Source organism: Aphelocoma coerulescens, chromosome 10 (genome assembly GCF_041296385.1).
Source record: "Aphelocoma coerulescens isolate FSJ_1873_10779 chromosome 10, UR_Acoe_1.0, whole genome shotgun sequence".
Lineage (NCBI taxonomy): Eukaryota > Metazoa > Chordata > Aves > Passeriformes > Corvidae > Aphelocoma > Aphelocoma coerulescens.
The window spans coordinates 917,522-942,975 of record NC_091024.1 but is presented as its reverse complement, the minus strand read 5'-3'; the positions used below and the strand labels follow the sequence as shown (position 1 = coordinate 942,975).

At 43.9% G+C, this 25,454-nt stretch overlaps 1 protein-coding gene across 1 annotated transcript in view; it reads right to left on the bottom strand.

The window, feature by feature from the left end:
* Positions 1–24,593, bottom strand: part of ATOSA (atos homolog A) — a 46,831-nt gene extending 22,238 nt beyond the window's left edge. The window contains exon 1 of the mRNA XM_069025830.1: positions 24,218–24,593. Within this exon, the coding sequence (XP_068881931.1) occupies positions 24,218–24,233 (16 nt within the window). The 5' untranslated portion in view covers positions 24,234–24,593. The remainder of the gene's footprint in view (positions 1–24,217) is intronic.
* Between the last annotated feature and the right edge of the window lie 861 nt (positions 24,594–25,454).

The following is a 25,454-nucleotide window of genomic DNA, read 5'->3' as shown; positions in this document are numbered from 1 at the left end:
ACTTTTTCCAGGGTACCAAACTGAACCACTACCTGGGTATCAAAGCAGTTCAGCTGTAGGGAGAAAATGGCAGCATAGGAATTTATACTGGAACTGATGCATACCTGCTTGTCAAATGAAATAACAGTATAAGCTATAAAAAAACCTCTGATCCTACTTAGTTTCACATAAAACAGGAAGAAGTTCACCTGCTTCTGTGTTGTTATGCCAGTTCATAACCAGAAAAACAAACCAAAGCACACTATCTTGTAAGTAAGGGAGGATTTTAAAAGCCCAAGACAGAGCTATGTGGAGTTGATGAAGTTATTCCAGAGCTGCAGAGCAATAAGAATCAATCAGTGCCATGAGCTCCACTGCAGAGTGCAGTGCTGCAGTAATTCCCTGGCTACGTGTGTATCACTGCTCATCTCCTGCACGTTCCTGTGGATGCCTCACAGCACCCAGAGCTAATCTCGAGGCAGCTTTACTGTAAATAGAGAGACTGGTTTTAAAACTAGGCCGGGGGAAAAAAACAAAGTACAGCTCACATTTTACTAAAACTCACTCAGATTCAAACAGCTTAAAAAGTACAGACATAAAATCCATTTAAAGCTTAAGTTTCCTGCAGTCATCTCTGAAACTACTGCTGTCTGGGAGTGTAAAATGCAGACTGTTAAACTGATCTGGGTGTTCCCATCTTGCTTCCTGAGTTTTGGCTGACATCCTATTTTGCCATCACCATACTGCTTACTGAGTCACTTCTCTTCGTCCAACTGTAGCTTCTATTTTTATCTAAGCAACAACAGTTTAATGTGCTTCTTTTGATTTTTTGGCATTAAACCAGATTCTAGATCCAATATTTGCAAGGGAAACTGGTCTTGTTTTCCCTTAACTGGACAAAGAAAAGGAATAAGAACAAATGGTACAAGCTGAATTGTTTCTTGCACACAGTGAAATCACAAATTGTAAAGTAGGTCAATCATTACAATTTCAACATCTGTATTTAGTAGAAGGAAAGCAATACCTGAAAACATGAACTTTGAGGCTTATTTTAAACATCAATTCACCAAAAGTTGCAAGAGAACGTGTATATTGTAAAACACACCTGTCCCACTCTATCCTGACATGGGTACATAAGTGCTGAAATGTCAGTGCAAGGCTGTAAGATTATCAGTGCTGCAATGGTTAGCAGTTTAAATAGAAGCCACTTGTGGGAAGAGAACATTTTCCTTTTTGCTGACCCCTAAACTAAAGGTGCTACTTATACCAACATGCTACAACTGGACAGGTCCTGAAAGCAAAGAGGACTTGGCTCAGCTAAAGCCCTCAAGAGCACATCAATTTCTGTTTTCCTTTATATTAGCTTCCTACGTTGTGATTACATTAAATGTGACTACACAAAAACCCTGAAGTTATACTTTAATGAAACAAAAATGCCTATAAGGAGCACACCAAGTAATTTCCATTAATTCACCTCTAGCTTTTTACATTTTCCCCTTGTTTAGCTGATGCTCTGCCTAAGCTAGATTGTGTTAGAACAAACTGCATGACACAATACACCTATCTGAAAAAAAAAAAAACAACTAATTCCCAGAAAAGCAAAAGGATTTCTGTCAGGTATTTCTGTTCATTTCAAAAAGAAAATAATTAGGAGAAAAAAAGCTCTTTTAAAATTAGTGTGTGGTGCTTAGTATAGAACAGACACTTGGCTGTAATTGGAAAGGAACAGGTTTCTATCCCACCTTCACTCACCACCAGTACAAGGATTTATTACCCTTGTAAATATGCTGATAGAAACTTTGCAGAATTATATTCAAAACAAATTACTGAGATGCTCCTGTTTTAAATCCCATCCTAGTTCCCAGGGGGTAGGCAAGGGCAATGTGGAGACCAGACCTAAACTAACTTCACAGGCACTGGCACACAATGCAAAACTCATCCAAATGCAGTTTGAGAAGCTGAAGGAGCCGTGTGTCACCCTAGAACAGAAAGCAGAGCACACTTAAGCTTACAGAGTATGTGAGAATGTCTTCCTAAGGTGTTTCCTTGGCAAATAACTGAGCATTTTTTACACTAAAACACAGAATTTTCCAATACAAAATTTCTATATTTTTTTTTCCCATGCTTCCCTCACTGATACTGATGATTCTCATCAAGGCTTTCCAAGCCAAGGGAACTTTGGAGATGAGAATGATGACCATCTTCATTATGGTTACTCATTAACTCAAGAAGGAGCTTAACAGCAGCTACATGGCTGAAGACACACAGACCGAAGGCTTTCATCAACTTACTCAACTTCATGTTAGCTGTAAATATCATACTGCAGTGCCTCCATAGCTGCTGCTTTCTTTTCACATGAAACCCAGCACATCTATTTAGCTAATCCTGGTCTCTTCCTGAAGGCATATCATCCATGTGACAGTTGCAATTGAGTATTGGGAAGTCTAACTCCCAAGCCAAGACATCACTCCCATTAAACAGGTTGATGGCAGCTCTGCATTAAATTCCAGCTGTGACAGCATTTTTATAGTACATAAATGAAAGTGCATGCCAGAGATTTTATTTCAGGCCCTAAACACAATACAGGATGACATACACGAGTTTCAGTTTTAATTTGTTTAACAATCCAGCCTGACAAAGATTCAACTACTTGCAGACTTCTGTACTATTTCATACAGATTGGTTTAGAGATGGAAAGCAGTAATTTGTGAAAATAAATCACTTTCAGATATTACTTGAAAACAACACAGACCTTTTAAAAAGTCCTGCAGTAGGTATTTCAGTGCCCATGAGAGCTGCCAGAGAGCCTAGCCCTCTACATAAACACTACATGCTTGCACCTTTTGCTGACCAGATTTTTGCTAAAGTGTCACTCAGTTTATTCCTCTGTAATGTATCTTCACAATAGACACAAGCCTCTTTGGGCTCAGCATTTATAGAGATGAAGTGTTATCCTTGCCAAAAAATACTGGTTTCTAAAATTTCCCCATTAACACCAAAAAAAATTCTGTTTGGGGTATTTCATGCTTTATCTCATCACCTTAAATACTTACAGTGCTCAGAAACTTTGGCAATATACTTTCAAGTGTTCTCATGCTTATTTTTCTACTAATACATATAATAATAACACTTCTTTTCTGAGGAGAAATATAAAGTAGCATTCAGCTTTCAAAAGTATTTTGAGCAAATTATTTGGAAGAGTCATTTAGTGCCTGACAAAACTGCAATGGGAACACAAAAGTCTCGCTGGGAAAGGCCAGCACTGCTCTGTGTGTGCACAGGTTCCACTCTGGTTTACAACCACCAGGCACAAGCTGGTGTTCTTCTTCCCTAAGACCATTGCAAGAAAAAGAACTGTTACATCACATGCCCTTTGCTTCAGACCATAGTTGGACTTGTAGGAAAATAAACCAGAGAGAATTTGAAAAGTGCTGTGTGAGAGCACTGACTCACTTTTGGGTGGAATCAGCAGGCATGCCACAGCTGCTGGAGTCAGGGAAAGCCCCTGCTGAAAGTACCATGGTCACTTACAGGATCACACATTATGGAAACCTTTCACTGGGCATTCTGCCCTCAACACAATACTGTTGTCAAGGCAAATGAGGTTTTTTGTAAGCACCAAACCAGTCAGCCTTCCACACACTCAGAAAACTTTCAACAGCCAATACTCAAACACTCTCATCTTCACACTGGGGTCGGGTGCCAACGGGCCCGACCGATGGTTTTTGAAAACCATACTACTGAGGAAGTTCTTGTATGCTGAAAATCTCCTCAAAAGATACCTATCAGTATCCATTTTTAATAGATATTGCAATTTCTCAGTTTTACGGTGGTTACAAAAACCCCAAACAAAAATAAACCAGAGAAGACTGTGGGACAGGGGTGGGCAGAAGTTTACGTGTTCTTGAAAAAAACCCACCTAGTCCAATTATTGGTGAAAGTAGTCTACTCTATTGAAAGACTATTAAAAAAAAATAAAACCAGATGAACAACTAAGACCTCTCCCATGCATGGTTAGTATGTCATTTATTCTGGGGCAAGAATTTTGATCATCTACAAGTAGCACATTTTAAGAAAGTTTTGGGTTTGTTATTTACATTACAAATTTGGTAAGAGTGTAAAATAGGTGCTATCAGCACCTCGCCAGGGCAGCAATAAACCCTGCACCCACCCAAAAGGCAGCCCCTCTCCCTCAAGGGTGGATAACACTCAATTTTAAATATCCTGTTGTCTTAGAGGAACCTGTAAAAGCCATGAAGTTATGAATGAATGCCAACACTGTTACCTAGGTCAGCCAATGGCCCTGATCCAGATAAATGAAGGTTAATTGGCTTTATTTTTAAATTCTGGAGAAGATGACAGTCTGTGCAGTTTTTCACGGGGCTGAATAGACCTCTTGGGCCAGGAATTAAAAATCTGCAACTGCTTGGGCAGTAACGAACTTTTAGTTCAATCCAAATAATCAAAATAGTCATTTTACATGTCTAGACATATTTCATCTCCCCAAGTACTGAATAGCTTGATGCAGGCATTTTTTCTTTCTCTTTGCTTTCACCCAATTTCAGGAATTGACAGGGTCTAGCTGAGTGACATTTATCTTGTTACATATCAGATTGACTTTAAGATTTAAAAAAAACCCAAACAATCAGACTAATGAAACTCTGGAGCACGGGACCTTGGAAAGTACCTTTTTAAAAGCTGGCCCCACTTGAACAGTGAAATTTCAAACAGCATACTTGTTTGCTTACAAAATTTAAGTGTCTGCTTTCCCTCTCCCCTTCATTCAACCATCCTGCCAGGCTTGCATTGCAGCTTTGAAGGCTACCAGGAACATCCAGCCACTGGGCACCTCACAGAACAAAACAAGCTTACGACAGTCCGAGATGCCAGACACTCGTACCAAGTGCCAAAACCAACACTACAGGAGCAAGAACAACAGTGGTGTGTTCATCGTGTATCTGCTCAAAACGCTCCTCCCTTGCAGGGAGCAGCGAGCTCACGGCTGGCGCTGCTGGCACGGAGCGAGGGCAGGCGGGCGAGGACAGCGGCCGCAGCCGCCCTGCTGGGGCTGACCCCGACTCACCCTCCGGGCCTGCCTTGGCTCCGAGCTTATTGGCTGCACGTGTGTTTTGCAACACCCTGTGCTGCGTATTCTTGGAACACACTTTCCAGAGAACCGAAGGGACAGGGCTCGCCCCTCCACTTCCAGCCCAATCTCACCAGCAGCAGCAGCATCCTGCTCCTCGAGATAAACTATCGGTTCAGGGAAAAGGGTCCAAACCCTGCTCGCGTGCTCTGAAATCGGGTGACCTGTGAGTCAAGGGACAGAGCAATAAATTATTAGGAAAAACAAAACACTACACTAAAAATAGAGAACACGAACAGCACATGAAGAATAATAATTTTTATCCAGTCAAAGCTCAAGGCCCTCCACAGCCTCTTTTTATCTGGGCAAAACCAACTGACATAAGCAAAGACAGACAGGTAAAACCTAACTTTAGTTCCTCCTTAACAATTTGCAAATATATATTAAAAGTAAACAGCAGGAAAAAAAAAAACCAAACCAACAAAAAGCTGAGTTTTGGACCAGCAGAAAAAGTATTAATGCCCAGAGTAAATATCCAATGCAACTTCAATCAGAAAATATCAAAATTACTCTCTTTCAGGGAAAATTGCTCCAAGATGAATTCAGCTCAGATATGCCAAAAGCTACACTTCAGCTTCTAACAGAGTTCAGGCAACATTAAGGATTTGCCCACTTGTCAGGCTTAATAGATCTAATAAATTATTGTGAATGCTCAAGTTAAGCATCAGGTAAAAAAAACAAAAGCCGTTCACAAAGATTCCAGAACCCAAGTGCCTGATACCCATAACTTATTTTGTCAACCCTCCCATTAGCAAAAACATTATACAGAGATTTTCTACTAGAAATCAATAAAGAAAATAAATTTTATTATTATCAAGAGACAACAATGCATAATTTTGTTGGAGGAAGAGGATTTTTTCTAAGAGATAACAAAATAGCACAGAGGAGTACAGTCAAAAAGACTTTAAGTTTCCATTTAGAAATATCTGATTGCATTGGCTATTACTGTAAACAGCTGGTTTTTTGCAATCACTTATCTTCACGAACTAATAAAAAACACATCTGAGAGATTTTTTAGCACAGAACATTTTATTCTTACCATCTGAATTAGTGGCTGATCTTGAAAGGATCAGAATCTGGCATGGGAATCCAGACAAGCAACCTGCCCTCTTTATCCCCAGAAAAACATGCAAACTAGGTTTACTACACCCTTCTTGCTGGGCTGAATCCCTAGGAAACAGTATTTAGAGAACTGCTTTTAGCATGAGCTGGTTTTCCTCTTGAGTATGGAAAAATGCTTGTCTGAAATCCAAAGATTTTTCTCGGAGATAAATCCTTCACAGTGCAAGCTGTGATGAAGCTGGAAGCACGCCCTGCCAGCGGGGACCTCTGGTCCGGGCACAGCCCACGTGAATGCCACCCGGCCTCAGCTACCAGATGGCAGTGCCTTATCTGCCTGCCCAGGGAAGAGTCAGCAGTGCCTGCAGGATTTCTCACGGAATTTGTGTGAGAAAGGCACAGACAAGCTTGTGCCTCACCACCATCCAGCCTTGTAAGGTACATCTGGTTGGTGCCTGACAGGAAACCATGTTTTCCTGGGTTTTTTGTCTCTTAAATCATCATCTTTCATAACAAGAAAATTACTCTTTTTTTGCTTTTGCTGTCAAGATCCTCCATGGCTTACCACCGTTCCTGCTGTCACCCACTCACTACTGCAGTAAACTGGCCTCTGATTACTTTAATCACTAGTCCCTATTTCCCCTGCCCTGTGTTGTCCTACACTTGATTAAAATGACTCTGCTTTGCAGCTTCTCCATTACGGTGATAAAGGCTTGTTAGCCTGTGGGAGCACAGTTTATCTGCCTCCATCAGTATTATCCCTTTGTTTCCTCACAGCCCTCTGTTGGAAGCCATTGATTTAGCATTTGATACTTGCATAAGGTCTGAGGTGAGGATAGTCTTTTGTTCCATGCTTGTATAATACCCAGAAAATCACAATACCCAAGTGTGACTTAATTTGTATCACAGATAACAAATAATAATCTTCAGGCAATAACCCCATGAATTTGCTTGCCTTCTCTTTAAGTCCTCTTATGACTGAGTTACACACCTGGAGGATGAAGAAGTCCTTGATCCATCTAACACAGCAATACTAAACAGTCAGGAAACACAGCATGAGAATATAGAGGCTTGGCACACAACTAGGTGAAGTATTCCCTTCACTCTAAAGAAGCCACTGCTGCAGTGCAAGACCTACAAGCATGGATGTACCTCACAAACACAGCAAGAGCTGAGGAAACTGCAAGTTCTAAACAGCACTGACAAAACAGACTTATAACAAGTTGTTTATACTTTATGAGAAGTGACCTGGATTCAGTTATATATACAGGTCTTGTTCATGACTTCCCAAATCAAACCCCAGCCTCCAGTACTTTCAGTGCCATGAAGTTTATAGTCTACAACAATCCTTCAGATGTCCTGGCCTAAAAAGAGATATTGACACTTCTGGTTTGAATTTAACTACAGTAGGTACAGGACCCATAGAGTAACCTTGCTATAAAAGTAAGAGAGCACTTGGGGTGCTTCCAGCATTCTGCTCACACAGCCCAAGGCCAGCACCTCAGCTGCACGTGCGAGTCAGATGAGGAGTCACATCCACCCCACGGACTACAGGCTCCTCCTCACCTGTACCATGCCCAGGTCAAAGGCACAGAGCTTCCAACCTCCTGCTCCCTTTCCCCTTTGCAATGCTATTCAAGGTGCATGAGGCAATTTTCATGTGAAGTTAAATGAAAAGGATTCAGAGAGATCTGCTCACATTATAAACTTTTGCATTTAAACTAATGTTTTAACTGCCAGGCATTTTAAAGTATACAGTACTTCAGACATCTTTTAGAAAGATGTTATAGGAACTAGAATATTCAAGGCCTCTAGGAATTCATATCCACTTTCTCTTAGTTTACTTTTTCTCCTTCTCCAGCTGGTTTGCTTTGCCTTTTAAAATTTATTTTAAAGTCATAAAACCAACAAGTTATCTTCAGTTTCATAAACTTTGCTAAAACTGGAGAGTAAAAAGTGTTAGTTGCCATGGCAGTAGTGAGGAGTCGCTGGGTCAGGATGCAGAGAACTTCTCTTGTTCTGTCTCATCATTTGCATCAGAAGTTCAGCCATCTGTTATTAACTGTTTAACAACAGTCTTGCTTGTTAGCACTGGTGCTTGCTATTTAAGTCTCCCCACCTTCAGCCCTTTTGAAAATCTCCTAATTAATGTGGAAATTCATCTGAGGGCTCAGTTATCTTTCAGGTAGGATGACCACCATTACTTCAACTTGGCCAAAGTTCTCCTTTCTCACCAAGGAAAAAGCAAACACTTATGCAGACACCAACCTCTAGAAGCAGCAGCTTTATTGTTAGACATCAATTTGAAAAGAATTTCATGAGACAGTAGATGATGTGGCTGAAGTCCAAGACACGCTCTATCCCTCCCATTTAAGTATACATTATCTATACATTATCTTCCCCAAGTTCCACAGCATCCCTCGATCTTCTTTATCCCACCTTCTTGATATTGCAAAAGAAAAGTTTTGTAATTTTATTTCAGAGGATGAATAGCATCGATTCAACTATGTGTTGCTAACAAGTAAATACTGCTTTTTATCCTCTGAGAGAATCTGAAACGTATTTCTCTACTTGCTGCATACATGAAGAAAACAAAAACTTAGTTACACACTTCCAAGCTTAAAATTTGGAGTTAAAAGCATTTTACCTTATCTTGACTCCACTACCTTCATTTAAATCTGGATGACCTAAAGAAAAATACTGACTCTTTCTGAATCTTATCCTAGGAAAGCAGGCCAGTCTTGTTGCTCCTCACTCGTCATACCCTCAGAATGAAGTGGGAGGCTGTACAGTGACAAAAGGGAACAATGTATCTGTTTCTTTTACTGTTCCTAAAACTACTTCACAAAGAAAAAAAAACAAAAAACCAAAACCCTGTACTATTAGGAGCAAGGAAGAGGCCTTCAGCAGAAAGCAGGAAGTCCTTGTTTCGGTCATTTAACACCCTAACGTATGCTAAGAGCACTCTGTTCACAGGTACAGCCAGCAAAACTCAGATCCTCCAAAATTATAAAGTGGAAGAAAAATTTGAAAAATACTTATGTGGAATATGGAAAGAGAGTTGCAGGGCATCAGAAGACTAATTCATATTCACACATCCCAAGAACAAGACAGTATTTTCCAGGCTGGTCGTTCTTTCATGATGACAAGCAGAGCAGCAGCCTGTTACTTGCACCAGCAATTTCAGTGCAGCAGGACATGGCTCAGCACAGGCTAAGACACCTTCTCAGACTACAAAGACCAGAGACTTGGTAGATACAACCACACCTGCATAGGATGGATCTGACATAATGCTATGGTTTAGAGACCCAGAACTAGAACCCAGTGTCATTACTTCTGGTTCCAAAGAGAATGATGCAACTGAACAGTCTAGAAGTGCCTGAAAAGGTTTTCTTTTCAGCATGTTCAGGAAAATTCTCCATTACAAATACCTGACTTCACAGGTGAAGGCTTGGAGAAACACATCCAGGGCAGCTTTCTGACTATCAGACCATATCAACTCGAGAGGCTTGGTTCAGCTCCAACAAGTACATGAACACTGATGGCATAACTAAGCTGAAGATAAATACAGTCATGGGGAAGAACTGTTAAGCACATTTTCTGCCTACATGCAAGGCACCTACTAATGCCACTGAGCTGCAATTCTTTTTTCCCCCAAAATAACTGAAAAACAAGAAAATGAGAAACAAACCCAAGAGTGCAAATGCACGGATAATAATAAAGCTTTTAAAGAGCATTCACAAGGAGAAGAGATAGCAACACTCAAGAATTCAATACTTTTATTTTAATGGACAAGACATTAAACATTATAGTATGCAGGTTAAGCAGGAGCTGATATTCCTAAAGCTTTATTACAACATCATGTCAGTTAGAAATCATACCTACAAGCTGAGAGCTTCTGCAGCCCTGCTGCTAGAACAGAACTAGCTATCAGGGTAATTTAAAAAGCACACAGGGAAAAAAAGCACAGGACTTGTTAGGAAGTGTCCTCAGGTGAGGAATGTAGATTAAGAATTCCATTATTTTATCTGAAATACAGAAAAAGACAAAACAAAAAGCCCAGAGCAAACTATTTTCATAACATCTGACCTCTTCTACGGCAGTTTCTTTTTGTATTCATCTTCTCTTTGTGCTACTTGATCTCCCAAAACTTTGATGTTACAAACCATTCATTGTCATCTAAGTGGTGGGTAATTTATCTTGTGGAACTTTGTCAGAACATGTTTGACCACCCAAAATCCTCCTCCTAGCTAGTAAGGCTACCTCCAGCAGGTTTGTTTCAGTATTTGCAGTCCAAATTATTGAGAGGGTGGGGTGGAAGGAGAGGCATAAGGCTAGCAGACCAAAGGCAGAGACTGTACTTCTTCCTCAGAAATGCAAGGAGCTCTGAGAGATGAAATTGATGATGGTGGAGCAGCATGAAGCTCCTCAGGTCATTTTTCCAATGCTATTAACCTTCACCTACAACGCCTGCCCCTAAGTGGTTAAACAGTAACCTGCAAAAGTAAAAAAGTTACAAAAGAGACAATATATGCTTCCCATTTGAAAAATTCCTGGGAGAGTGGCCAGGCCCATAAAATTGTTTTAAAATTTTATTTGGGAGGATAAATGAGGACATTACAACTCTCAAGCTCTGTAAAAGACTGCACACTTTAAAATGGACACCAGAGCCTACTATGGAATTTTGAATGCATAAAACAAAAGAACATTTTTGATAGTTTTAGAATTGAACTGTGTCACACAGCACAATTCAGCTATTTACAAGTTTCCACACTGTAAGTCATGTTATTAAGCTGTAATAGTCTTCTGGTACTCCAAAGAATAAAACATTAAATAGGGTCAAAACTGAAAGGCTTAACAGAATTTCATCCAAGAATCTAGTTTGCCTCCCTCTCCCCTAATATGTGGTAATTTTCCACATAGCAAAATGGCAGACTCACATATTTAAAATTTAATATATGCAATTATGAGATTTCACTTTGTCCTCTCAAAAATTCCTTACTACTGTACAAAGCAATGCTTCAGTGATTCAAAGCCGATATTGCCACACAAAACACAAGAGTACACTAGTGGAATCATTCCTGCTCCCGTGTCAGGAAGTGGGCATCCAATGTCAGCAAGCTCACTTAAACTAGAGCTCTTGTACTTTTCAGAGGAATATCAACAAGCTCTAGACACAGGATAAATATATATATAAATATATATATATGCAAGTACTTGGTCAGAGCAACAGTCACATTTTTAGATAAGTTTGCACAAAAAGCAATGGCTAATCCTCAGTTCTGCATTGAGTTCAGTCTGCTATTTAATTAGCTTTTTATACCATACAGTTGAGCAACCAGTAAGATGCTAACTAAAAATACCTATTTTTATTGCCCCCAAAGCTGACATATTTGCATCAGCTTCATTTGCCCCAAGACAAACAAGTAGTGGCAAAGGGCTGATAATGTTTCATGCATTGTTTCTAGCAGAAATCAAAATACTGTAATAGTTTCCTCCTGCTGGAGAAAAAAAAAAAAAAAAGAGGAGAGAGAAACTTGACCTACATAACAAGGCACAGAAGAAACTCAGTTAAGCTTCAGGGTGTTTTTGGGAGGAGGAAGAGGTTGTTTTTTTTTCTCACAACAATGAAGAGTCAAACAGTTACATATGGCTACACTAACTACAACTGTTAGCACATCTGACACTTCACTACCCGTCTCACTTTTAAGGCTTAAAAATCCTCCCCTCCTGTTCCAGGACATTTAATACTCTTGCCCTAACAACCTAATGAATTAACCGAGTTAATTTTTAGGCTGTCCATTACTTTCCTCTAAGGGAAGGTTAAAAAAGGAAAAAGAAGAAAAAAAGAGCCAACCCCCAACTCACAGAAATTCAGCCTTTCATAGGCTCAGTATACGGAAGGAAAGGAAGAATGTCTGGTTTGGGTTTCTAAAGGAACTGTTTACAGACTCAACCGGAGAGGCAAACTTGGGCACACTTCACTGTAGGTGGACTTCAAATCACCTTTCCCAGGCAAACACCACCAACAACGGCCGATCGCTCTGAGCCACACGGCTTGAACCTGCTTCACGCCCGGGAAGCCAGCGCGGGCCGGCGCCGCCGCCTCCCCCCGCCGCTCCGCCCGGCCCCCTCCCCGAGCGGCCCGGCCCGGCCCGGGGCTCGCTGCCGTACACACCTTGTCCGCGCGGCGCGGCGCTCCCGCAGCGAGCCCCGCAGCGAGCCCCGCAGCGCCGGCGCGGGCGGGCGGGTGCCCACGGCATCCTCCACAAAGGAGGCAGAGTAGGGGCGCGCATAGCAACAGGGCCGGGCGCCGATTGGCCCCGCCGGGCGAGCGCCGGCCCCCTCGGCACGGCACGGCCCGGCCCGGCCCAGGTGAGCGGGGCGGGGGCGCGGGCGGCCCGCGGCAGCACGAACCACCGGCACCGGGGCGACGCTCCCGAACCGGCACCGGCGTTACCGGGGCCGGGCTGCGGCGGCACCGCCGACACGCGTGGGAGGGCGGCGGTGCCGGGAGCGCCCTGCCCCGAGCGGGGCCCTCTCGGAGGGGATGGCAAGGGACGGCGGGGCCCGGCGGCGGCCCGAGCCGCTCCCCCTGCTCCGCGCACGCCGGCGCTGCGCTCCCCGCGCCAGCGGAGCGCTCCGGCTGAGAGCCGCTGCCGGGAGTCTGTGAACGTTCCCGCACAGCGCCGCTCTCAAGGGTCAGCCCGAGCTGCAGAGGATGAGGCGACGAGTAATTACATCTGGAGTGGGGAAAGCCGCCAGCCCGTCCTCCTGCCAGCCAGCACCAGCTAACTTCCCACTGCACTTTTTCCACTGCTCAGCCCACTCGGGAGTGGCTCGGCTGTCTCAGCCCTCTGAGCCTCCTGGAGCACACGGCGGGAGGAGGATCCCAGCACCAGCTCTCCTTGCACTACCGTAGTTCTTACTTCAGTATTTTTAATGGGCACTCCTGAGGACTAATTTATGAGGTTGTTTCAAGAGAGCAGTCTCAAAACAGCATGTACTACTCTAGGTGTAGTCTAAACAATGTACTGGCTACATTAAACAATTTCATCCAGTTCTGACGTATTTACGAGTATTAAAGTCAGATGACAGCCACTATTAACATAATCAGTGCAAAAAACCCTATCTTACCTCAGCTTAACCGCATCACAAAACAAGACTAAAACCCTTGTTCTGTAATTAGATGCCATGAAACTATGAATAGTCCGGATCAAACTAGACTACACAACCACATTCAAAATCCAGTACCACTCACTAACCCATTCAAGAGCATGGAAAACAGGCCACTTCACAGAATGACTTTTCCCCACTCACATTTCATATACCAGTATCATTTAGCTGTAGTTGCAAGAAAACACAGTCTATACAAGATTTTTAAGTAGACATTTTATCCGAGGAAGGTCAGATACCTTTTAGTAGTTGGCTCATTTAAAGATGTCAGATAGAGATATTACCTTACATACAGTTAGATGCAAAACATACCATTTCATTAGTCACTGACATTCAAGGTTCCTCTTTATTTCATCTATTTGCTTTCCAAGTATTTTTCCTTCACGGAACATTTACTTCTACAAAAACACCATAGTTTACACAGTTGTCTGAAAAAGCAATTTCAGGTTTTCTTAATCAAGCAACTACCTGGCATTTGAGAAGAGTACTCAGATGATTTTCTATGAAGCAGTTATTCAGTACCTGCAGGAGGAATGGGAGGGATAAGAGGAATATTTATCACACTAGTAAGCACAGTATGTTTAAAAGTTTTGCGAACAAGAGGCAGGAGCAACAACACCCGAGTCAATTCCCGCCGGGGCCACCAGAGACAGCGTTCAGGAGCCACCAGCTGTTGGTACAGGGCAACTAACAGTGCTTTAGTGATGAGCAGCTGTCTCTAGATGACAGGCATTCCTACCCACCATCCTGCTCCTGAACAGTCTCCCCACATTGGGCTACTGCAGTGCAACTGCAAAGATCCTTTCCCCACCAGGTATTCTTCAAACAGTAAAGTAGGACAGCATGTTGAGCTGGACAGCTTTTAAGCTTACAGTCCTAAACCAGCTGTAGGTACACAGAGCTGAGCTCTGTGCCTGTTTGTGGACAAACACCCCAGAAATGAATGCATTCGGCCTAATAAAATGCTGAACTTAGAATTTAGAAACTGCAATATTAGAAATTCTACCAAAACAGAACCTCCTTTGAAGCATGCTACTCATTCATTGGTGCAAAACGACAAGCAATAATCAAGATAACCAGACTGTATTTTACCCACCTTCTGCCACAAATAGGATAACACTTCTAAAAATAAAAAAAGATGAGGTCTTCATAACAATGGATTTTATCCCAACGCTTTGGGAGTAAGCAGTCCTACACATTTCATAAAGCAGGAAATCAGAGCCAAGTGTGGTTCATCTCAATATCAAGTGAATTACACAGCAATTCAGAGGCACTTGCCAATAGACATAATTGGCATCATCCATACATTATAAAAAACACTCAACTTCAACCTTTGAAGGGCCATGCCAAAGCACAGGATGTCTAGTAATGAGCCAGTTCAGAAAAACACTCTAGTTTAGATTCCAGCCCCGCCTTGTGCAACAAAAGCAAGGTGTGCATGTGACCCCTAAGGAACAAAGCCTAAGTGACTCCACAGCACCTTATGTTTACACAGCCTAGTCGTGGAGACAAGCTAAAAATACACTTCTACTAACACATCCCTGCCTTGAAACAAACATTTTTGATTGAGTTATTAATTTGCAGAACATAAAACCACCAAGTACTGTCATGTATACAGCCTTATTCCCCTTCTCCCAGTACAGATGCTCAATTCCTCAAAACAAAGCTGAGGTCAGTTCTTGATGCTTGCAATGCATGTTAAAGAGATGGTTAGATATACCACTCACACTCTTCCTACAGTTTTCCTTTTACTGATGTTCAAACTCAAATTTCTTGAGTGAGAAACTCTACATACAGTCCACAGCACACCTAGAGAAGCTGAAAGCATCAGATGCTAACAGTCCCACAAGGATCAGATGCTAAGTCCCACTATGATTTTTAAATCAAAAAACCAGAAATTAAAAACAAATAAAGTAAAAATCAGTGTGTAACATAAAGCTGCTCAAAATTTCATACTAGAAACTTAAACAAGAACAAATTCCGCCAGCTTGCAAAAAGCGTCCCAAAACATTAACAAAAGGCCATTACATCTTCTCAACGTGAGGATGGGATGAAAGAACATACAATGCACATCAAGCACCACCAGTTTTTTCTCCAGTGGATCCAAAATACTTTCTCATAGAAAGTCGTTGATTCAGCGAGGCTCTAGCAGGAAACATCCAAAGGCACTACAGCAACAGCCAGTCCCGGCTGGCCTCAGCTTAGCGAACCCAACCGCTTGATGCAAGACGAGGCAGGTGTGCATCCCAGCAGCTTTACACTGATCTTTGTCTTCAGACATGTCCAGTATTACCAACTACTCCCCGTTTCACCTCCGTGACCTAGCTGCTTGGTTTTGCTCCTCCACTTTCTAACAGCAGACTCCTCAGAGCGCTCCTCCACGCCCTGCGTGCGTTAGCGCGGCGCAGGCAGTCGCGCTGCGAGCACTGCTGCTGGCACAGCCATCGCAGCAGCCGGCACTGCGGCCCTCCTCCAGGTCCAGCTCTCCAGATACTCTGTTCCTCATGGTTTCCCCGCGGTAAACGAAATTCCTCTGGCGATTCAAATAGCATGTGCTTCAAAAGGAAGAAGCTGCTTCCCCCTCAAATTAAAACAAAGCAAAGTCATACTTTTCACTAAAAGGCAACTGAAGTGGGTAAACTTGCACAGAAAATATACTTGAAGTTCAATTTTAAAGAAATTTACGGCAGGGAAGAAAGGGTTTACCTTTGAGCAGCATATGAGCGTTGGTATCAATCCCTTTGACCTAACTGTGTGCTCCCAGTCCATGCTGATCCTCACTATTTTGTCCCTATTCAGTTCCTATTGATAGGATACTCCTCCTCTTTTATTCCACATCACTGTAATATTTACTGAAGTTCTTCCCTTCTTGATGCAACTATTGCCTTCTCCCCTACTCTCAAATTCACCTACTTAATCAAAATTTTAAAAATAAAAAAGTAGCAAATAGAAGTCTTGAAGATTCAGGAGTTTTAAAGATTCAGATCTAACACACAAAGGAAATGCACCAGTACTTGTGACTTTACAGAAAACTGAACATTAAAAAAAGCATCAGCTCAGCACACCAAAACTTTACTCTCTGCTAACACAGAAGTTATGTCAAGTAGCCATCACAGACATTTACTCAGATACTGCTCTAACACCCCCTCTCTGCCCCCCATGCAAACAAAGCCTTCCACCAAACTTGCTGACCTGCCTGGAAGTGTGAGTTTGAGCCATGGTTTGTTTCACTTGTGTTGCTGGGCTGGTGCCCTGGCAGGGAATCAAGGAGAACAATACCTGGCAGGGGAGAAGGGCTTCCCATTGCTCTGAAAAAAAAGCTTGCTGACCGCAGCAGCTCTTCCTGCGCCTCTCCTTCTCCTTCCCTTGTCCCTCAGAAGAAACCAGCTATGACTCTACCACCTCCCATCATGGTGCTGACTGCACTGAGGGTATGGGATAATACCTGCCATCGTCAATTCTACTGAAGTCCTCTCTCTTTTTGCTCTTCCCTCTCCCATTACACCAAACAACAAGATGATACTTGCACAGCATCCTGAGAAAGAAGCTTAATTTGTTGCAGCACAGAGAAGTGTGAAATATGTCCTAGAAATCCTGAAGGCTCATCACTGGGCAAAAGGAAGCCCTGCATCCACAGCAAGCACCATTAAGAGGTTAAACTAGCACAAGCAGTCACCTGCTCACAGACTCCCTAAAGTACTTCACTATCCAAAATGGGCTTACTTACCAACCTGGTTCCCATGGATCTTGATGGAAAAAAGATCACTAACTTGTGTAATGTAAAGCAGATGACATCGCTCACGTGCAACCAGAGAGTCCTTATTTCAGATATATTTTCCCATTTTTATGCCTCAGGAGAAAATCCAACTTGGTTTTTTCTGTAGTAAAAGCAAACAGGTTTGGGAAATGCATTGATCATTGCTAAGAGGGAAGCCTAACTGCCCCCTGGTTACTGGGTTCTACATACCTGGACAGAGAGAGGTTGCATGCCTGCCCAAGTAAAGAAAAGTGGTCAAACCAAAATAAATGTGTATGGGGGGGAAGAGCTCCCCTTACTGCTCTTAGAGAAACAAAGTAGTTCAGAAGATTTCTCAGTGAGACTATTTTGTTTGCCTTTATTCATTAGAAGGACTCTTACAATCAGCAGACATGAAAGTGTCCTTAGCATTTCACGTCTGCAGAGCGCTTCCCTCCCCGTGTGTTCAGCTGCCTCACCCACAGCTTCCTCTCCAAATTATCCCCAAGAACATCTTCATGCCACCCTATTACATCTTCGCATTTTGAGTCAATGTAATGTAATACCATCCCAGACAGCAACTTGAACCAGCTTTGGCCTCAAAGCTAGCATGAAAAATCACTAGCCAAAGAACTAGTCAGGCCCATTTGACATGGAAGGAAATGTATTAATGCAAGTGAGTTGGTTTTGACTTGGTCAGGTTACTCTAGATTGTTAAGCAAAGATGGAGAATTTTCATGACTTACAACTCAATTATACTATTTACAAGTAGCCTTTATAAAAAAATATCTCTTCCAATCTGAGTACAGTTCTGACTGAAGAGCAAGAGTAACTCACATGGCTTCAGCCACGTGCTTGGAGCTGTAGTCAGGCCACCCTGCATGAGACCAGCAGAAAAAGGAATAGGTACTGAAAGGGAAGTTTTCCAAAGTCCAGCTGCCTACCCAGGTCCAAGAGGCACTCTTCCGTATTTGCATTTATCCTGAATTGCCTACTTATACATGGAGTTTCAGTACTAGGTAGTACAAAGATAACCATGCAACTGTACCTGCACTTCTAAAACAATTTTAACTTAAAAACTGGCTTCTGTCTAAATGTTAAATTTAAATTACCTGTAAAGGCTGAATAATTTATCAGCTCCATGAAAGACAATGATGTGAGACACTTTCAAAAATCTAAAAAACATAGTTTATCAAGTATCACATCGGAACGGAGAGAGTAATTACAGCTGTATTTACAGTCAAACTGTAAGACCTTATGGACTAAAAGAATAGCTGGACTGTTACCCTAAACTCGTTGCTGAGAAGATAAAAGGCTATGGCTATTTCTTCACCAGTAAACAGTTGCTATTAGTAGAAGTTTGCCAAAATAACAAAGAAACATTTTATAAACAGTGAAGCAGACACAGCAAGTTCTTTTAACAAATGTCATATAGCTGGTTTGTTCTCATCGGTTACTCTGTTTTCACAGAAGACTTCTAATTTTAATAAGCAAAATTTCAGTTGGCAGCGAACTCTTGTCTCTCATGAGATTCTGTATTTATAAATGTTAGCTTATTTTTAAAAACATTTAGAAGCTGACAGACCTCAGATCCAATAATAGTTTCAACACTGCCCTTAACAACGAAGTCCAACCTAATATGTTTCACCCCAGGGATCTGATCTGGCATGCCAAAGTTTCTCACTTCAGAAAGTGAAGAATATGGTCAGAAGGGTCAGTTTATATATTCCAAGACTATGGGCTTGGCATATCCACAATCCCTAAAATATCCACCTAAATACCACTCCAGCAGCATCTGTTTTAGCAGCAGCTAAAGGCAGCTAGTATGGACAACACCAAGCAAACAACAAGAAAATGGCAAAGTTGTTACCAGGATGGTTTTCTCTGAGATAAAGGTATGCAATGAAGAACTCTCACTGCTGAACAATGATAAAAGCACCCTTCCAACACAAGAAATACTTTTACAACGGGAAGACTTGCCTTGCTGTCAATAGCTAAATACAAATTGCAGAACAGGTAAAAAAACTGTAACATAAGCTGGCATTTCAAATTAAAACCTGAGATTTTCCATTCTACAAATTAATACACTTAACTTTTTTTTGGTGCCTAACATTTTTAAAGGTTAAGCACCTAAAAGCCAAGAATTCTTCCAAGTTAAATTTTTGAGGTAGAAATTTAACAAAAAGAGTTTATAGTGCCATTTTTCTCGTGCCAGGACAGAGCTGTATTGAAAACATCTAGACTCCACCCTCCATTAAAAAGAAAAGGCTTATGTTCCTGTTCACTCATACCCTGCATCTATATATTATCTGTTATCAGGACAGATCTGCTCTCCCCAAAGATTAGAGCTAGACAGCTTCATGCTTTATAAAGGGAATCTGAGTGCAGTACCTGTCACTTTGGTTGGGTTGGTGGGGTTTTTTACCCTGAACAGTTTTAGTTTTCGGGGGTTTTTTTTGAGGATAAGCTGGTTTTATTTGAAAGCAGTCCAGGCAGGAGGAGCAGCCTCCCCAGGCACACGCACCTCGCTGCACGTGCCCGTGGCAGAGCCTGTCGGCCCGCACGGCTTCCTGGGGCAGGCACAGCGTCACCTCCAGCTCATCAGCACCAACCTGCACTTACCTGTGGCAACCCAGCCCCAAGCATTGCCCAGACGCTTCTGGAGTGACAACTCCACTGAGCAGGAAGCAGCTCATTTCCAGTTTATTACTTTGTTTACCGGCTACATCATTCCGCCATGGAAAAGTTTAAGTGCTTTGTGACATTTCACTGAGAAGATAGTATAAAATTAAAGTGTCTGTATCACAGTGCAATATAGGACACTAAAACAACACTCATCCTGTTACAATATATATTTTCACTTCCTAATCTGCATACTCTGCAGCACATCATCTTTGCTAAAAAGCTTTCCAAAACATCTTCCCCAGGTAATATAGGGCATATTTTATGCTTATAAAAACAAGGGCCTTACCCACATCTCCTAACTTAACAACCAACTCCAAAACTGAACACACTGGTTCAGCTCACTTCCCCCCAGTCCCATGCCTCCTCATCCTTCCTCCTAAGAATCTAAATTCCACCAACTGTTCATTAACCTCTCCTCCAGCTTTCCCCACAGATACATCCCGAAATGCCTCAGCTGTGTTTCCCACAGGAGGCAGTAACCAGACTTTTGCTGAACCAAGAGTTAGCCCTTTCCATACCAACACACCAAGTAATGTGGCAGAAGTCCCATAACCCAGTTACTATAAACAGACCCAGAGGCACATATCCGAGTTTGACTTGCAAAGAAGGAAGGAGAAGAGAAAAAGCCATCTTCAGACTGCTTGTTCCTCTCTTGTAGACAGAAAGTCATTTCTGTAAATTAGGATAATCTCAAGGAGGGAATTAATGCTTCAGAAAGTAGGAGAAGACTGCTTTTTGTTTAATTTGTAAGTGAAAACAAAATAGTCTCTACACAGAGAGCACACATAGAGGAATAAACAAAGCAAGGCAATAAAAAAGTAAGAAAAGACTTGAATAAGGTGATAAAAACCAGCCAGTATGCATTTAGAGACAAACAAGCCTGTCTTCCTCCTTTAACTGATCATTCATGCAATGAGGGGGAGGGAGGAGGAAGGAGCAATAACTCTCAGCTATTTAGACTATAGTAAGACTTTTGATGTCTTGTAACATTTCCACAGTAAAATATGACTATACTGCAGATTCATCTAAACCACAAGATTTTTTCCAGTTGTGCACCAAGTGTACTCTAAGAGTACATAACAAGCCTTCTGAGGTTGGCAGCAAGCTATCACCCTGACATTATGCAATGTTTTCATTAACGCTGATGGTGAAACAGTGTGTTTATACAGTTCATGAACAAAGCTGAGCTGGAAGACTTTGCAAGCACTCTGTTACGAAGTCTTGTTCTGTCTTCCAAACTCAATAAACTGCTGAAGTGACCAGAAGTCATTAGAACGAAGTTCAATAGAAGCAAGAGTAAAGCTCTGTACTTGAGAAAGGAAACAGCAGTCCAAACATGCAGCACGAAGCAGCTGACTAGGCAGCTGTACTGCAGAAACCAAATCGTGATGGTATCATGGATCAAAGCCAGGTAACCTGATATGTTGTTACTGCAGAAAGACAAAAAAAAAAAAAAAAAAAAACAACAAGCCAACCAAAACCAACCCCAAACTCAAACATCACTCCAAAAACATCATATGGAAGAAAGGGAGATAAATCATTCTTCTCCCTGGCACCAGCAAAGCCTCAGCTGGAGAAACATGACCGCTGTATTTTAAGATGCTTCAACACTTCACTTTCAGAATGGCAGCACAGGGAAGGCAAAGCTGAGCAGCAGCCATCAGTATTTGTGTTACTGCATTCCCTAGACCCAGTACAGATAGCTCTGGGAATGTGCTTAGGGCAAACACCATCCCTCCACACTCACCCCCACCTGATGGCTGCATCCTGAGTGATGCTCATGAGATACATCCTGGGAATGCCCTGTGCCTTTGCATGGCAAAGGAATAAATTCACATTTTTACCTGCACTTTCAAAGCTCTCTTCCTGCTCTCCCTCACTCATAAAACTGCTCTGCAGGTTTGCTACGCAGAGTTCCATATTCTGTCTCCTCCATACTGCTCTCACATATTACATGTTCATATCTGCAATTTTCCAACTTTCCTTCCTGCAGAGGGAGATAAGTACCTTAGGGCCAAATTCCCCTACTTCCTTCATTTCTGCCTGTCTCTCTCACCTCCTTAAATTTAAACATCCTATAACACTTTCCACTGACAAAAATAGTTGCACATTTAGATCTCTTCCTTCTTCTCCTGCACCACCCATCTTTGCTGGGGATAACAAGAACCTTACTGGCAGTACTACAACGTCTAAACCATACCTCTCCCAATGTGCCTGGGCATTACAATCTTCAGTGAAGTGCTGAGCTCAATTCTAACAACAAGAACTGCATCCCTCTGCTCCAAATTGATTCTGATAGAATTACTTGTAAGAATGACCAAAAAAAAGCCAACGCATTGCAAGCCTGTTTAAAGTCTGCTTCTTTATGCTTTACTCGGGGTGTGAACTTACAGTCCTCTCAGGATTTTGAGGCTCTGTAGAGAAGTGAAGCCTGTGGCAAGCTGAGTGGTCTGCTTCTCCTGCGCCCTTTGCGATTAATTTGCGACGATTGGAAGCAGGTGACTGCACACTTGACTGCTTGTGTCCTGTGGTACAGCTGCTATGCAGAAAGCAGCACATGAAAACATTTGCATGATTCGTGCCTCCTAAGAGCCTCTGTGGGCCGCATGTGGCATTTAGGCAGCACTTTCACAACCCCCTTTGTGCATGGTATTGCTCTATTATATCAGCACACAGTTAAGCTAGAGGGATCCACTAAAATGGCTGGAGATACTCTCCCACGTCTGGCAAGATCCATGGTTTATTTCAAGACTTTTGTTAACTATCTTAAAAGAATTCCAAGACATAACTTCTGAAGGATTTTGCCCAGTTTGTGGAAAACACTTTACAGTGGATAAGAATCTCAATTTATTAATTCCTAGCTTAGGGGAAAAAAAGAAAAAAAAAACACCCGAGCAACCTAATAACTTGCTTTCTGTACAAATTTGGTTCCCTCTACACCAGATTGGTTAAAAAAAGGCATCTGATCACTTATCACACAGCAGCTGATAATGTTTCCAATGTTCTAATTCCGTCTGCCTAAAAATTAAAGAAAGGAATAGACAAATGTCATGTAGATGTTGAACTGCTAGAGCAGAACATTTTAAAGCTGCAAATATTGACTTGGGTTTAACCTGGCTGTTTTGAAATATAATTTCACCCTGACAGTAAATAGTTTTCAAACTTCAGGGTCTGGTATTAAAATCTAAAGAGATTCTAAAAACAACCAGCCTTGCTGCAGTAGATGGTGTGAAGGTTTAAGCAGTTAAGAAACAAGGAGGAAAGCAACGAGAAAGGCCCATTTCAAAACCATAGTACTTAAACCCCATTAACTTATGATTGCTTCTGTACTATCTGTGCTATCATCACACCATATAATCCTTGCAGCATATACAGACAAGAAATCCACCTAAGAATGGTCATTTATGCAGTGTCGCTATTAGCAAACATGCAATTAACAAACCTAATTAAGAGGTGTATGTCATGTAAGTGTTAGCATTAAATACATGAATATCTGAGCTACATAAAAGTGTTTCTCAAAACACCGAAGTGATTATAACAGAAATAGAACATGTTTATAAACTGAAAGCAACCAGGTAATCAATAGAATCATCAAAACTTTAAGAAACACGGATTATTGTTTTTAATTAACATTCGGAATACTACGATGAGCACGCATAAGATTTTCTTCAAAAAATAGTCTTGGTTTAACTAGCACGAATCAATAATCACTGCTCCAGTGGATCAAAATAGAAGTCATGACATATTTCCAACTCTAGGGGCATCAGCAGCTGTTGCTATACGGCAGAAGAGCTCAAGTGTTATAAACATATACGTAGACTGCCGTCTTGATTTTTCTGTAAAACCAGATGTCAGTAATCCGATAAGATGTAACCAAATAATCGTGAAAAATTTATATTTCAGCATGCTTGTTATGAAATATCTCCATTATAAGTGGGGAAAAAAGCACTGTCAGTTTATAAAACACCACAGATGTAAGTTTTGGTTATTTTCAGGGTGCTTTTCAGCTATATTTGGACATTTCTGTACAGCTGCTGGCTTTGTCTGTCGATGCCCGATTTGCCTTTGACCGACTCTCGCCTCAGCACTGCAGGTCTGTGCTAAGGAGCCGGCCGTGTCTGACACACGGACTGCAGCATTCCCACAGCAGAAGCACTTCGCTACGGCGTTTGTCTCCCTTCCATCCAGCCAAGACAATGGAAAGCCGAAGGGCAGGCAGGACACGGGGCGGTAACCCCCTTCGCGGGGCACCTTCCGCACCCCACTGCCACTTGGCATTTCCCGAGTTGAGCCCGAGTACCTGGATTCTTTCCCAGCCCCAAAATGGCAGGGGAGGGGATAAGGAAATAGAGCGATAACATCGGAACAAAACACCGGGCTACTTCTAACCCTAGAGACAAAACAAACAAAAAGAAATGTACTGATAAGCCGTTTACCTCGTTCCGGCTTCATCTTCCCCGCTGCCTCAGCGAGGTCTGGCAGGGCCGAGGTGCTGTGCCGCTGTCCCCGCGGAGCCGGGCCGTCGCTGCCCCAGCCAGCGGTGTCGGCGGCGCTGCGGGAGCGGGCACGGCCGGCGGGAGGCGGCCCCGCCAATACAGCGGCCGGGCCCGCGGGCGGGCGGGCTGGCGGCGGCCGGCCGGGGGAGGCTGCGCGCCGGCGGCCTCTGCCCGCGCCCGGCCAGGGTGTCCTTCCGTGACACGGCGCCGCGCGGGGCTATTTATAACCTGCCGGGGAAAAAATCCCACAACAACAGACCTCGGCTCACCCCCGGCCGCGCCGGCTCTGAGTCACCGCGGGCCCCGGGCGACGGCAGCCCCTGCCGGAGTCCCCTCCCTCCCGCCCGCCTGCCCCGAGGAAGGCAGCGAGCGGCCCCCCGCCCGCCCCGTCGGGGCCGCGGCCCCCGCCCCGTCACGGGCCGGCGGCTGGCGGCGGGGGGCTGCGCCGCACCTCCATCCCCGGCCCCGCCGCTGCCGCCCGGGCTGCCGGGCCGTGCCCCCGCGATGCGCCCCGGTCACACGGCCCGCCCCGCCCGCCGAGCGCTGCTCTCCATGGCTCTGCCTCCGGCCCTGCCTCCTCCTCCTCGCCGCTGACTAACTCCCCTCCTCTCCGCCGGGCACTCCCCGCCTCCCGCCGAGCGGGGCACACACATCACAGCCCGGCGGCGGGCAGAGCGGGGCAGAGCGAGCTAGGGCAGGGCAGCTCGGCCGGGGGTACCCGCCACGCTCGGCCGCCAGCGGCGGGGAACGCGGCCACTGCCCGCCAGGCCCGCTGCGCGCCCGCGCCGCGCTCATCCCGCCCCCGGCCCGGCCCCCGCCCGCCCCACGTGCCGCACGGCGGCCAATGCCCCGCGCCGCCTCCCGCCCGCCCGCCGTCGAGCAGCTCGGTTGTCACGGCAACGGAGCGCGGCTCGGCTCGGCGCGGTCCGGTCCCGCCCGGGAGTGCGGTCTCCGCAGCCCGGGGACAGCCCGTGCCCTGCGCTGCAGACGGCTCCGCCGGGTTTATGGGTTCGCGCAAACGGCATCGTCCCTTCGCCCTTCACCCCTCCCCGCCGAGTGCTTTGGCAGCCAGGCTCCCGCCCCGGGGAGGGGAGCGGCCCCTCGCTCACTCACCCGGCTCCGACGGCGGCTGCCGCGGCCCCTCACCCGCGCGTCTCCCGCACTGCCGTCAGCCGCT